General features: G+C 41.7%; 1 protein-coding gene across 1 annotated transcript in view; it reads left to right on the top strand.

The window, feature by feature from the left end:
* The window catches only part of arhgef28a (Rho guanine nucleotide exchange factor (GEF) 28a), a 47,845-nt gene that overhangs the window by 27,214 nt on the left and 5,982 nt on the right, over positions 1-14,649 (top strand). The window contains 19 exon segments of the mRNA XM_039779004.1: positions 1,864-1,987; positions 2,597-2,732; positions 3,036-3,091; positions 3,194-3,254; positions 3,420-3,540; positions 3,656-3,771; positions 5,105-5,245; positions 6,075-6,325; positions 6,495-6,620; positions 6,969-7,086; positions 7,223-7,477; positions 7,615-7,691; positions 7,856-8,034; positions 8,176-8,267; positions 8,428-8,613; positions 9,718-9,872; positions 10,624-10,671; positions 11,422-11,940; positions 14,247-14,532. Of these exon segments, the coding sequence (XP_039634938.1) occupies positions 1,864-1,987; positions 2,597-2,732; positions 3,036-3,091; positions 3,194-3,254; positions 3,420-3,540; positions 3,656-3,771; positions 5,105-5,245; positions 6,075-6,325; positions 6,495-6,620; positions 6,969-7,086; positions 7,223-7,477; positions 7,615-7,691; positions 7,856-8,034; positions 8,176-8,267; positions 8,428-8,613; positions 9,718-9,872; positions 10,624-10,671; positions 11,422-11,940; positions 14,247-14,532 (3,047 nt within the window).

The following is a 14,649-nucleotide window of genomic DNA, read 5'->3' as shown; positions in this document are numbered from 1 at the left end:
CTGCTTTTCCTCTTTCTGTTTCAATCACCCTTTTTCACTGATGCCGACTGATATTTACTCTGCCACTTTATATATAAATAATACTCTTACTGAACTGCCACACCAGCAGCTCCACCTAGTGGAAGATACCAAACATAATCAGGGCTAAAAGGTGGTATAAAAAGCTGTAAAAAACAGATTTGGATCTTTAATTTTAGCATGTCTCCTTGGCCTTTGTGATAGGGCTGGGCAATATATGGATATTATATCGACATCGATATATGAGGCTAGATATCGTCTTAAATTTTGGATATCGTAATATGACACAAGTATTGTCTTTTCCTATTTGTAAAGGCTGCATTACAGTAAAGTGATGTAATTTGACCATACTTACTAGCTCTTTTATCATTTGCCTTTACAATAACAGACAGACTTTATTGATCCCACTTGAAATGCACTTGTCACAGCAGCTCGATGCAGCACAACATATAATAATGGGAACTAGAAAGTACACTATAAACACCTCTTGTATTTACAGGTGGGGATTATATATATATATATATATATATATATATATATATATATATATATATATATATATATATATATATATATATATATATAAACACACACACACACACACACACACACACACACACACACACACACACACACACACACACAGATGAATATACAGCTGATTATGAAATGGATTTATCCACTTAGTCATTGTATCCACATTATTGGTGGTATCAAAACTTTCATTGTGTTAATATTTGGAGAAAGCAGCAATAGTCAACCCTAAAATCTCGCCGCAATATTGACATTGATGTATTTGGTCAAAAATATTGTGATATTTGATTTTCTCCACGTGACCCAGCTTCTCATCAGTAAACGTCAGTGTGTGTCCGTGTTTGTGCGCTGTTCTTTATAGGGAGATTAGGTTCCGTAAGCGAGCCCAATCTGCTGATGATGATGAGGACAGCATGGAGCTGGCAGAGTCCCTCCAACATCTTACGCTGTCTGAGTTCCTCAAAGAGTATGTGAGGGGCAGGGGTTGACCCCTGTTGGACCGCCCTAGCATCCTTAACCGTCCGGCTTAAACAAACTAACCTTAACCAAGACTTATACTGTAGCATGTACGCACCAATGGACAACAAACCACAACCTCATCTCCTCTCTCCCTGTTGCATCTCCCCTCTTTGTTTCCTCTCCTCTCCTCGTTTAATGTCCTCTCCTTGTTTCCTCTCCTTTTTCATATCCTCTCCTTGTTTCCTCTCATCTCTTTGTTTCCTCACCTCAACCTCAACACTTTGCCTCTCCTCTGCTCTCCCTTACAGCAGAACAATAATTAAGTTGTTACTGCCATTTAACAATATGCACCAAAAGTCTGTCATTGTTGTTTTGCATGTATCCAGCCTCTAACAATTCTACTAATTTTCATTTATTTTCACAGCACAGAGTTGCAGAGAATAAACACTCATTTGTTGCAGCATTTTAGTAACTAACAAATTATTTTTGTTATCAGAATTTTATTTAAATTGCTTTCTCAAACATTTATTTCACCAGGAACTACATGCAGTGCAATATCAGATGCATGGCAGGAAGTTGCAGTTTAACCTAACAACATCCCTAGTCATGAACCAGTTCTATGCGTGTGTACTGTAAGCATATAGTAATAAACAGCAGTACATCTTCTCAGATTGACTCTCTGCCTGCACCTACACTAACCCACCATACTACTTGTGTTGTCCTGTAGACTCAGCAAGAAGAAAATCAGGATGGTGTGGCTTTACCAACTAACACACTGCAAACAAACTTTTCTTTAGTGTTGTAAGTTATAGAACAAATTACACTGACATTATTTTCATTTTTCTTCCTCAGAATTGAAGAGGAGGAGTTGGATAAATACAACATCCCGACAAAGGTGGAGTCAGAGAAGTACAAAGTCATTCGCACCTTCAGTTTTCTCAAGAGCAGGATGTCCAGCACGCGCAACAAGACCAAGGTAAACCCAAACAGTCCACGGCTCTGCTGTCACACACATCAGATATAACAAAGATTATAGAATATAAGGAACACAACTTAAACTGTACATTCAAGCCAGCTTTCCTTGCTACATTAGGCTCTCAGCTTTGTTTAATTGTTTAAAATATACAAATGATTTTCAATGCTCCATAGCTCCAGGTGTGTATGTAGCACACTCGGGTATGGAATATGTGACTCTCTGGGAGACGCAACCAGGAAATGTTTTTGAGAATAACTGAAGGTCAGAAGAGTGACAGACAAAACATGGTTTCCTTTTAATGATTAATCCCCTGTTGTTGAGTCAGCACGGAGACTGGAAGCCGTCCCCGACCTGCATCTGTTGTTTATGCTACACTCCATTTCCTTCTCGTGGACATTGTTACGGCTTGGGAAAAAGGCGGGGATTCCTGCCAGGCTCAGATATCTTCTTCCATGTGGGAGAGTTTACTCTGCAAATAGAAACTCACCCTGGTTTAGAGAGATATGAAATGAGGCCTGCTTTGCTCGGAGTTCTGAGCTGTAGCCATCACGTTTCGTCTGTGTCTGTATAGCCATGTTTACGCTTATGTCTCCGGCATGGTTTTCCAAGGCGAAGGGGAAGGACAGAGAGGCCAAGGATAGGCAGCTGAATGGACATCGGTTTAACACAGGGTCCTGTTTGGGCCCCACCGTGTGTGTGGTGTGTGAGAAACCGGCATCTGGAAAAGACCTGCTGCATTGCTCCAGTAAGTAAAAGCCTAATTCTAAGGAATATTATATATTTTCGCAACAAAAACGACAACACGGTAACACTTTATAATAATCATCAGTAACAGATAGTAAATGAAAAGTGAATTAATCTTTAGTTAATTGTTATTTTACTGTTAAAAAAACAATTCCATAATTAAAAATGTTTACTAATTATTAGTAATGCTGTAAATTAACAGTTTATTGTTGCACACATTATATAATTAATATACTTTATTCAGTATTTAAAACCTGTAATTATTTATATATATATATATATATATATCTTTTTCCCCTCCCAGGTTGCACTACTATCGTCCATAAGGGCTGTCAGGAATCTGTCCCCCCATGTTTGAAAGTGAGTATTGTTTTGAAATATTGGAATAAAATTCTATTGGAGCCTGTCTTTGTGTCAGTTGTCTATATGCTGTAACCAGCCTCTTTCATTTGTATTACTTAGAAACTTCAGGATAAGTATGCCGTTACCATGGTGAAAACCAGGACAGCATCCCTCCCACAGAGTGAGTTTACAACACAAGGGTCAATAGTCACCAGCAATTTTGCTGTCCAAGTCACCAGCAATTTAGGTGTCGAGCTCTTTTAACTATGTTGGACGTACAATTTCCTGTCTGCACCGTTTCATTCTGGGGGATGATAAGTGTTCATTCTGTTTGCTCTGCCCACAGATTTCACAGTGAGAGACAGTCCTCCTCAGTGTGTTGTCCCCATCTCTACCTCTCTTCCTCTCATGAAAGACCCTGCGCCCCACCCGGGCCTACTCTCTGGGGCTTTCCCAAACAGTGACAGGTTATAAAGCTCTCAGTCTTTATGAATTACAGAAAATAATTTGGGTAGATTGGTCAAATTGTGTAGGTAATATTGGTTGTCTTACCCACAATTTATTTTTTTCTTTGTGTAACAGTCAGCTCAGTGAGAGTTCAGAGAAAGAGTCTGATGCCTGGAAGGTGACCAGCCGATCAGAAGAGCTCCTGCCGACTCCAGTGTCCTCAACTTCCACTGACTCATCCTTCGGAGAAGGTGTGGAAAACAAAAAAAACAACAAAAAAATACCTAAAAAAGAAAGTGCAGATGGGTTACCATTAGGGCTGTCAATAGATTAAAAAGTTTGTTCGCGATTAATCGCATGAGTGTCCTAGCTACCTCGCAATTAATCACACATTTTTGTATCTGTCCTAAATGTACTTTAAAAGGGATATTTTTTCGAGTTTTTAATGCTTGTGGTATTTCAGACTCGACTACTCCGTTGGTAACTCTAACCGTTGGTTAAAATTCACATCGACAGTACATATAAATTTACTAAATAACTTTAGTCTTTTGGTGAGAACTATCTGGAAGGGCTTTGAAACTCAACTTGCCATTCAAAAGACCCTTTTATTCATCTATTTCTGCTCAAGGAGCTTTGTTTCTGCTAGCCATCCACTCCAGTTCATGGATGTTTTATAAGACCCCAGAGATCTGAGGAGCAGTTAACCATAGTCCTCATAAATCCACAGAGTTTAAAATTCCAACACAAAGGAAGCGGAAGGTGAAGGACATTGGCCAGAATGAGGGCCATCCGGCGGAATTTCCAGCAGCACCTAAACAATCCCGGAAATTAAACGACGTCGATATAGACTTACTCTAAAAATCTCTACTAAAAATTATTGTCCTCATGCATCCAAACCTTCAAGGTTCAAGTCATCTTTATTGTCCTACTAGGGGAAATTTGTTTTGCAGCCAGGGTTCACATCAAAACAGAATACAAAAAGCCAACATCAACAACACAATACATAAGAGAGCAAGAACAAGGAAATGGAAATTCAGACAAGTACACAAGTACACAAGTACAAGAGTACAAGAGTACAAGAGTGCAAGAGTGCAAGTGTGCACGTTGTTGTGTTTCCTGCTGTGAGAAGATGCCAACCAGGGTACTTTACAAGGTCCTTTTGCAACCAACACTGCTCGGAAAATCTTCCAGTAATAGGAACAGAAGAACAAAATGCAAATGAGCTGCTGACTATGCATCAGAGTCCCTCTAGGTATTGTAAGTAAGGAAAATGTTGAAAAACAAATAGGCTGCTTCAAATATAGCTAGTCATATGAAAATTGCACAATGCATTTGTGAATATTTGTATTTATCTGTGAAATTATTTTACAGTTGTTCAAATTGGTTGCTACATATTTGTGTGTGGAGGGGGACAATGTCCCTTAAATCATCATACACGTGTAAATCTCGTTTTTTATTTGTTGATCATGAAAGAAAGAGCCCTGTCTCTTTCTAGTAAGTAAATATTGGGGACACTGATGAATGAAACAGAATGCTGGCAGGTTGGATAAGAGAAACTGATCTTGTACCTCTCTCTATTGATAGACTGCGTGGACGCGTGCATCCACAGTGACATCTCAGCCGATGCTGTGGATTACGAGGCTGAGTCGTGGAGTCTTACTGTGGAGCACAAGTTCTGCAAGAAGCAGGACAAACGAGCTGTCAAGAGGCAGGATGTTATCTATGGTAAGCAGATGTCAAAGTGGTAAAAGAAAATCACTGGAATGTGTTGTTTTCTGTCCGCGTTTCATATATAAAATTGCTGTAATCGCGTACAGTTGTTCTATTTAATTGGGTAACCGATTATTGGCATGATATAATACACACTCTTTGACTTTTAGAACTCAGTGATTCACAGTGTCATGCTGTACTGCAGCACAGCCTGGCTCAGCAGCCTATCTGCTAAACTTAAAACTAAATTATACAATCTACTCAAAGTTTGCGCTAAGATCATTGGTCAACCTGTTGCACACGCTGTTCTATCGATCCACAAAAAGAGCATGCTCAGACTCGCTAAAAGAATCTCTTCTGACTCCATGCACGTTTTTAAATTATTTTATACCAACTTTTGCCTTCTAACGGGCGATTTAGAGTCCCTTCGTTTAGATACAACAGGCATAGGAACTCTTTTGTACGTCAGTCTATCCTGTTGCTAAACCAAAATCAGTTTGCTGCCTTTACGCTCTGTGCACAGCGTCATGACAACCGTTCAAATTTGACAGGAAATCGGCACCTCCACTTCCGGCGAAACATCACTCGGCAACAATGGCCTCTATTACTTTTAGCCGATGGTCCGTCTAAGATCTGGGTTCGAGGATGTCACGAAAGATGTTTGCCATGGCTAACGATATATCTTTGTCTTTGTACTATATGTGTGTAATTGTTGTCTAGCTCTGTGTGTATTTTTCTTTTTTTCTTTTGAGCGGAGCTGCTCGGGAACGCAAAATTAATTTCGGTGTGAACTGACAACAAAGTTGTGTCGTATCGTACTGAATGTCTACGTGTTGAACCTCAGAGCTGATGCAGACCGAGCTTCACCACCTACAGACGCTACACATCATGGCCGAGGTTTTCCGGCGAGGCATGAGGGAGGAAGTGCAGCTAGATACAGAAGCGGTGGAGCGGGTCTTCCCCTGTCTGGACCAGCTGCTTCTCTTCCACCACGCCTTCTTTGCCTCCATGAAAGAGAGGCGACACAGCTCCGCCCAGCCCCAGGGACACAGCAATTACCTCATCCAGCGAATAGGAGACGTCTTGCTCCAACAGGTAGGCTGCTTTTCAGTTCCTTTCTCTTTGGTGTTATACATGGAAACCAAATGTGTGTGTGTGTGTGTGTGTTTTTTTTTTTGTGTGTGTTGTGTGTGTGTGTGTGTGTGTGTGTGTGTGTGTGTGTGTGTGTGTGTGAATCACTGGATGTGTTTTTATTTCTCTGCAGTTTTCAGATGAGAATAGCGAGAAAATGAAGCAGGTGTATGGAGAGTTCTGCAGTCGCCACAACGAAGCGGTCAGCTTTTTCAAAGAGCTCCAGCAGCATAACAAGAGATTTCAGAACTTTGTTAAGGTACTTGACCTTCCCAGAGCAAGTGTCTATTTAGAATTTCTTACTGTATTGTATATATTACTTATCTTTCTTTATCTTATTTGTACATATTACTTATCTTTTTTTTATCTTTATTTGTATATATTTCTTATCTTTTATATTATACTTGTTGTACTTGTCCTTGTTGCACCGTGGGTCGGAGAGAAACAAATTTTCAATTGCTCTGTATGTCTGGCACATGTTGCAGAATTGACAATAAAGTTAACTTGACTTGACTTGTAACTTCTGTTGAACTAATCCCAAAATAAAAGCATCACTGCTCTGCTCAGGGAGACGTAGTATAACTCTTGATGCTATTTTCTTTTCAAGCAACAAGGTAATAATTCTTTGGTGAGACGGAGGGAGATCCCAGAGTGCATCTTGCTGGTAACCCAAAGGATTACAAAGTACCCAGTGCTCTTGGAGAGGATCCTAAAATATACTCAAGGTTAGTTATCTACTGCCCTCTGCTGGCTACATTCTCACATGGTCAACAAAAGCACAAAACACAATGTTTCAGTTTGAAAATATACGTAAGTAACGCAAGATATCTCATTGGGTCTTCATGTTTTCTTTTTCCTCAGAGGAAACAGAGGAGCATGCAGATCTTTCGAAAGCACTGGCTCAGATTCGAGAGGTGATAGCAGCCGTGGACCTCAGCGTCAGCGAATACGAGCGGCATCAGAGGTTACAGGAAGTGTGGAACCGCATAGAGAACCGCAGCGCAGCGAAGCTGAAGAACGGCCATACCTTCCGCAAGCAGGACATGATGGGGCCGGGACAAACGCTCAAACACCAGGGCCTGCTTCTGTGGAAGACTGCCACCGGTCGACTCAAAGGTGACACAGGCGTTTTGTTGTTTTGTCGATGGATATGTTCATTTTGCATCGTTTATCACATGCATGTCCATCGTGTGAATAAATGATCAAGGCTGATGACGTGACTGGTGTTTTCCTGCTTATCCTCACTTCCATAGATGTCCTGGCTCTCCTTCTCACCGATGCACTCATCTTCCTGCAAGAAAAAGACCAGAAGTTTACGTTTGCCACAGTGGTACGCACACAATTCATTTGAATAGACCAATACCTACAGTAGCTGTAATATTCAGCTGTGTCTCTCTGTTTACACCCTATTACCTGTTCTATTTCATCTTTGGCCATCATCACATCATGTAGAAAAAAAAATAATGTGTGTATATATATATATATATAATTCAGGATCAGAAGCCTCCAGTCATCGCACTGCAGAAGTTAATAGTGCGAGAAGTAGCAAACGAAGAGAGGGGGATGTTTTTGATCAGCGCGTCAGCCGCCGGGCCAGAAATGTACGAGGTCCACACATCATCCAAAGAGGAACGGAACACCTGGATGAGGCTCATTAGAGAGGCTGTAGAGAGGTGTGTATGATAAGTGTGGTTATGTTTTATGTGTGTGTGTGTGTGTGTGTGTGAGTGTTTGTGAGAAAAAGGAGCGTAATAAGAACTACACATTCAGATTCTACCATTTGTGAAACCTCAGCTATTGATTTCTCTGCTCAGCTGTCCGGAGGAAGAAGAAGAATACACAAGTGAATCTGAAGAGGAGAAGCGAGCTGCCGAGGCGCGTATTCAGAAGATCAATAAGCTACAAGGTATTTGTGAAACCTGTGGCATCATTTATTTGCTATATCTTTTTCTTTGCAGTCTTGAATATATATATATATATATATATATATATATATATATTTTTTTTACCCCTGAGTTAACATTTCACAACACTTTATCTGTGAACCCGATGAACTTGTGTATCAGAGAATCTGCTGAGCCAAGACCAGCGGATCTGCTCCAGCCTGGAGGAGAAGCTGCAGGTCTACGCAGAGCTCGCTGCTCTGAGTGGGAGGAACGAAGTATCGCTGGTCCAGCCGCGACTGCTTGTCCAGCCGCACTGCGAGGAGCTGCCCCAGGCTGCCGTGTTGCTGGCTGCAGCTGTGCAAGAGGGTGAGACACTGACATATACTGTACCCTGCAGGAACAAACGCAGACATACAGTTCACGGCTGCTTGTTTTTTGACAACCCCGAACGAAAAAATATTAGCTACACTTTACTTTAACCCCTCGTTTTGCATTTAAAAGCAATATATAAACATTTGATAAATGGTTTATAACCCACTATAATGTAGTTGTAAGCAGATATAAGGACATTTTAAGTGATTATTAAAGTACAGTAATATAATCTACAGTATGAAGTCATATTTTCTATTAGTACAACTGTGTTTTACTGTATTGTCATTCATTTTCTGTTTTTTTTTACACCAGCCCTCACTTGCGTATCCACAAGAGCAGCTATAGTTATATAAGCTAGTTTATGTAAGCCATTTATAAAATGTTATGTGCTGCTTATGAAAACTAAATATTGGGGGTTAAAGTTAATTGCAGTAAAGAATTAAAGGTAATGCAAAACCTATTTCCATTTTAATAAAGAAATTCAAATTTTTTTTTACTTTATTTGTATTGATGTTTTCTAGTTACATGATTGGGTTGGCATGGGTACCACAATACCACTGTAAAAGGAACTGGGTCTTTTTAATTACACATTCAAGGGATACATCTTATTGGCATATATTTACATACAGTACATTGTTTTGCCCAGTATTTTATATATTGTTTGGGTAGTTATCTTACGATAAAGGTCAGTTTCTCCATACAGTTTATTTCATTGACTGTTAAAAAAAAAAAAAAAAAAAAAAAAAAAAAAGTAGTTTAAAGAGATATTCATCCTGTGGTATAAATGTATCTGGGACTTGGACCAGGTATAATGTAACAAAAGAGCAATCAACTTCTATTCCAAATATTGTCATGATCTCTTCTGCAATCGCATGCCAGCATGAAAAGAAATCAAGGAAAAAGCCCATACACTATAAAACATGTTATTACCACACTGCCTCCATCATTTGTTTTGTCCCTGAGAATCCCTTGAGTCACAAAATATGGTATTAACGGTGTGTTCATCCAACAGAAAACTGTCTCATATTTAACAGTTTTAATTGATTAAGCAGAACTCTTAGTTTTACACGTGTTGTTGTTGTTGTTCTTGATTCCCAGCTGAGAACCTGAAAGCCACGCTGTCATCCAAGGCCTGTTCTCCACCGAGCCACAGCCTGGACTCTGACACCGACTCTGTGTTTCCTGTCAGCCCTGCTACGCTTGTAGAGCCCCCCTCAGACTGGCTCTCAGACACGAATGACATCGACTTCAAGGTACAGCGCAGTTTCTGCTATATTAAATTTATGTAGCTCTTAGCTTTTCTTGTACGACCCCCATGGTATAAATAAAGATTTTGAAATTTAAGAGGCGTTAAATGTTGATGGAGCAATATGATGTATTGTTTTTCCTATAACTGTAGTTGTGATGGTGGAGGTACAGCGGTAATGCCGAGGTATTATGGGTCATTATAGTCTCTTACAGCCTGCATCTGAACCTCACTGCCTCTCAGTTCTTCACAGCTGTGTGGCTCAAGATTGCCAACAGTTGTTTTAATAATTCAGTACAGTCTATTGGAATACCATTTCAGTCTTAATGTGTTGAATCATTGATAAGCTCATAAAGGAAGAAGTCCATTTAGTTCCCAAAGGTAATGTGCCATTAAAAATGGATATGGAGACTTATTACAATAGCCATGCAACAGTTTTGCTACCGTTTGCAGCTTTTTGTGACCTGTGAGGTAAATGACTCCGATAGGAAAGAATAATTTTATTATCGACTGCAGTGTGTTAATTTAACCCTAAACCGCGTGATAGGACACCATGCAGCCTCAAGGGGGCGCAAATGTTGCATGAATGCAGCTTTAAATTTTGACTCCCCATTAGCGTAACATGGGAGGAAAATATTTAGACTTCTCTGTGAGTAGATGTGTGTAATTTAGCAGAAAAATGGGATATTTAAAACCCTCAAAATCAAAACGCAGCATGGTAACTTGCATGTTGTGTGTTGATGTTGTCCTTTTAACAGGTTGCTCAAAGTGTCCAAAGCCTGACCCAGTTACTCTACAGCGTGCAGGTGAGTGCATTATTCAGTATACGGTACACCTGCTACTTTTTCATCCTGCTCACAGTCCTCATCTTTATTATTATCCAATCAGCAAGTCAGCCAACAGACATACCTCTTCTGTTCTCACTGAGAACATATACATGTTATGTTAGTGTCATGCTCAGTTAAGATAAAGGCTTAAATATGCCTGCACACTCCAGCTCTAGTAAACAGAACCAACGCTGTTTGAAGCCAAAGGTAGCGAGCTGCAGGAGCCAGAATCCTACTGATCTTTTTACTGCTGAGAAGACATGAGAGGGCCTTTTGTTTTACCACACACACACACACACACACACACACACACACACACACACACACACACACACACACACACTGCTGTTAAGTATAAAATGTAAATTTGTGCTTGAGAGGTTGTGTGTATGTATTTGCATGAGGGGATGTGTGCGCGTACACTCTTGCCCATCTGTGTTTTTAAGGTGAGGAGATTTCAATGACATTTTCATATTCAAAGTTCTGTATTCCTTCTTGCATATGAACCTGAAAACCACAGTTCTACCAGTACAGGCAGTGTAATTTCACCATGTGAAAAGATGCTGTTGTCTTAACACATAAAAAGTTAGGGCACCCAGTAGAGCCTGATCATATTTATTTTCTCCATTCAAATCACCTGTTTCACCTGTTGTAAGGATGCACATGTGGTTAAAGTAGTGGTTGAGCCTTTGCATTTCAATGAACCCATCTTTGTGCCTTTGCCCCCAGGCCGCAGTGACCATGCAGGACAGCTGCTATGAGGTCCAGAGGCTCCTCCTCCAAGAGACTGGGCGTCCGTCCCCCCGCGCCCAGCGGCCGCACCTTCCGAGCATCCGGGGCAACACCCTACAAGAACAGGAGAAACAGCGTAACCTGGAGAAGCGGAAGGAGGAGGTGGCGGCGGCTCATCGGCTCCAGAACCGACTGCGCCAAGAGAAGGAGCGCTGGGAGAGGGAGTGCCAGGCCAGGGAGAGCCAGCAGGGGGAGCAGGAGAGCAGGCTGGAGGAGAGGGAGAGGCAGTGCCACCTGGAGACGGAGAGGCTGAGGCGCGAGAGGGACGAGTTGGACGAGCAGCTGGAGGAGTACCAGCAGAGCCTGGAGCGGCTCAGGGAGGGCCAGAGAAACGTGGAGAGGGAGCGCGAGCGTCTGGAGAACCAGCAAAAGCTGCTCCAGACCTGGAGACACAGCCGGCAGAGTAGTCTGCCCACTGTGATTCCTCCCATGGTCATCCCTCTAGATGGGCAGCAGGTACGGTTGTTACGACTTATTCTGAGGCGTTAATCGAAGGGCTCAGTAATGCTCCTGACTAAAGTTCCCGACCCTGACACAAGTGTGAGATGAAGTGTAGTGTTTATGGAGTATTTCTTTGGCACAAGCCATTAATGAGATGCTTTTCTCAGACAGCTATCGGCCTGAGTTACGCCAGTTCACTTATTTACACAGTGCAGCTCAATCCCCTCTTGATATACGACCTGCGATAATGAGAGCAATTTCAGCATCATTTGTCTTAGTGCTCCGGCAGCTCCACTCACCAATAAACATTGTAATGATTGATGATAATTAAACCTTTGCAAATAAAAGCGCCAACAAAATAATTAAAACCAGAGGCGCGCAGCCCGAGAAACCAATCAATCGCGCGCGAAAGGACTTAAATTATCGACACTTTGTTTGAAAAGCACTACAGTGAAATGTCCCCCGCAGCTGGAAGGCATGGAGGATAAAGGGTGCACTGTTCTCTGTGCCCTTTAAGACTCTATGTACCTCACATGGACAAGCAGCAGTGGGGAAACTAATATAGCACATGCATGTATGTGAGCCTCTGCTGGGTGCTGCTTTGTGCTGCTTTGTGCTGCTCAGTTCAGCAGGTGTGACTGCTCAAAAGACGCACACAGAGAGCACTTGAATGGACAGACAAATAAGCACACTCGTATTAAATTATTCCTTCCCTCCCTCATTAATTTACACACCACCGTGGGCTTTTTACAGGCTGGATGCGATTAGGCTCTCCTGGCCTTTTTTTTTTTTCGGACTTATTTATTCCCATTCATCTATTTTAGTCAGTGTGGAGGCTGCATTGACAACAGTGGACTGACAAAAGCGTGTGGAGGCGGGGGGTGGAGGTCCTAATGTTTTCCACTGCTAATGTTTTAGCCAGAGGCGGCAGTTCACAGGGTCAGAGACAGATCGAATGACGCGCACACACAAACACACCAGCTCTCAGGTGGTTTCTAATTAGCTGTGCTGCCTTGGCTCCATAGAGGAAAGGCTGTCATGTGAAGATGGGACAGGAGAGAGGGCGAATTAGGAGACGACAGGAGGAGGGGCTGCAGCAGTGATACCTTTCAAATAACTCACCGTTAGCTCTAGTTGTATCTAGTAGGGGTTGTGAATTTTCACTGGTCTTTCGATTACGATTATCCTGTCAACGATTCATATCGATTTGATATCACGATGCGTCACCTCCTCAATATCATTATATATTGCTACACGTGGTTTTCATCGACAAACTCCCATTTTTTTGTATCTGCTCTTAAACACTTCCTGAATGTAGCGGAGTCCGAAAACAGCAGACGGCAGACAAAAGGCAAAAAAAAGAAGAAGCAGCGACCGGAAAATCAACAAACAACATCAGTAGGCAATAATCGATAATGGTCTGTCGCTGCATCGATGCAGAATTGTCCAGTTCAGTATTGCGATGCATCGATGCAGTGATTAATTGCAACACCCCTAATATCTAGTCATGCATTTTTTGTTCCATTTCGCCAGGGTTTGAGTTATCCATCTCTGAGAGGTTTGTCTCTAAGCCAATACAATGGTAATTCGTTTGTGGTGCTCAAAACAGTGACATTTAGAAAGATTCTGCAGCAGAGTGGCTTTTCAGAAATAGCATCTTCATTACTGAGGACAATCCGCAGAACACACAGATATGGCAACCGCTTTCCACCAAATAAATAGTCCGTACAAAAATGCCTTACAGTGAAGTCTGTATATTATCCAGAGTTAGTAATTTTACAATGCTGTGAGCATCACAAGTGAATTCTTTTCACTTCCATTGTATTGGGAGGCGAGCTGAAATCTTAGAGACGGATATCTCAAAACCTGGTCAACTTAAATCAAAGTAATCTCTATTAAATTAGATATCACTCGAGGTGAGTGGGAAATTGATTTTGGTTGAGTCAGCCTTGTAATTCTTTTTAATCACAGTTTCAGAGAAATTGATCTAAAGCTCTATTCATTATTAAAGTCTGTTAACAAAGCCTTTTATAGGTTTTGCACATTCAATTTTAAAATGTATTTCCTCATCTCTAATGCAAATGCATCAATACATTGTTAAATGGTTTCATAGGTGTAGAAACTATCCAATCGTCACCGTCCATTCTTGCTCTAGTAGCTCGTGCCTGGATAGCTCACCTGGTTCAGCGTGCGCCCCAAGGCCAAAAAAATCATCATAAAAAAAAAAATCTCCTTCTGAATGCCTGTTCACAGTGTTCTTGATTTTAACCTTTCAGCTCTGTTGCTGAACTGGACCGTGCCATTTGCTCTCTCTCCCCCAGGACTCGACACCAAGTCAGTCCAGAGACCACGCCGGTAACGGCTCCGTGTTTGTGAATGAGGCTGCGTTCGCCAACACCAGCGTCAACAATCGCCACGTCCACCACAAACGACATGACCCCAACGCGCACAATTGTCTCAACACCCTGCTGGCAAGATCCAACAGCAGACATGCCTCCATTGCTAAGGCTCCCCACAGACCACACTCAGACTCCCAGGGATGGATGATGGGGACAGGATACTTGTGCAGCCCTGCAGGGAGGCTGGGGCTGCAGCAAACACCCAGTGGTAAGAAGATAGGGTTTTATAATCTGTCATAAAGACAAGGTTTAAAAAGCAAAACACAAATCGAATGGTGCCTAGGGGCTCAAGGGGACTCATATTACTATATTTTGTTGTTTTCTG

This window comes from Perca fluviatilis, chromosome 17, assembly GCF_010015445.1.
Source record: "Perca fluviatilis chromosome 17, GENO_Pfluv_1.0, whole genome shotgun sequence".
In the NCBI taxonomy this organism is placed as follows: Eukaryota; Metazoa; Chordata; class Actinopteri; order Perciformes; family Percidae; genus Perca; species Perca fluviatilis.
Note: the sequence above shows the minus strand (reverse complement) of the source record. Positions and strands in the feature narration are given on the sequence as shown.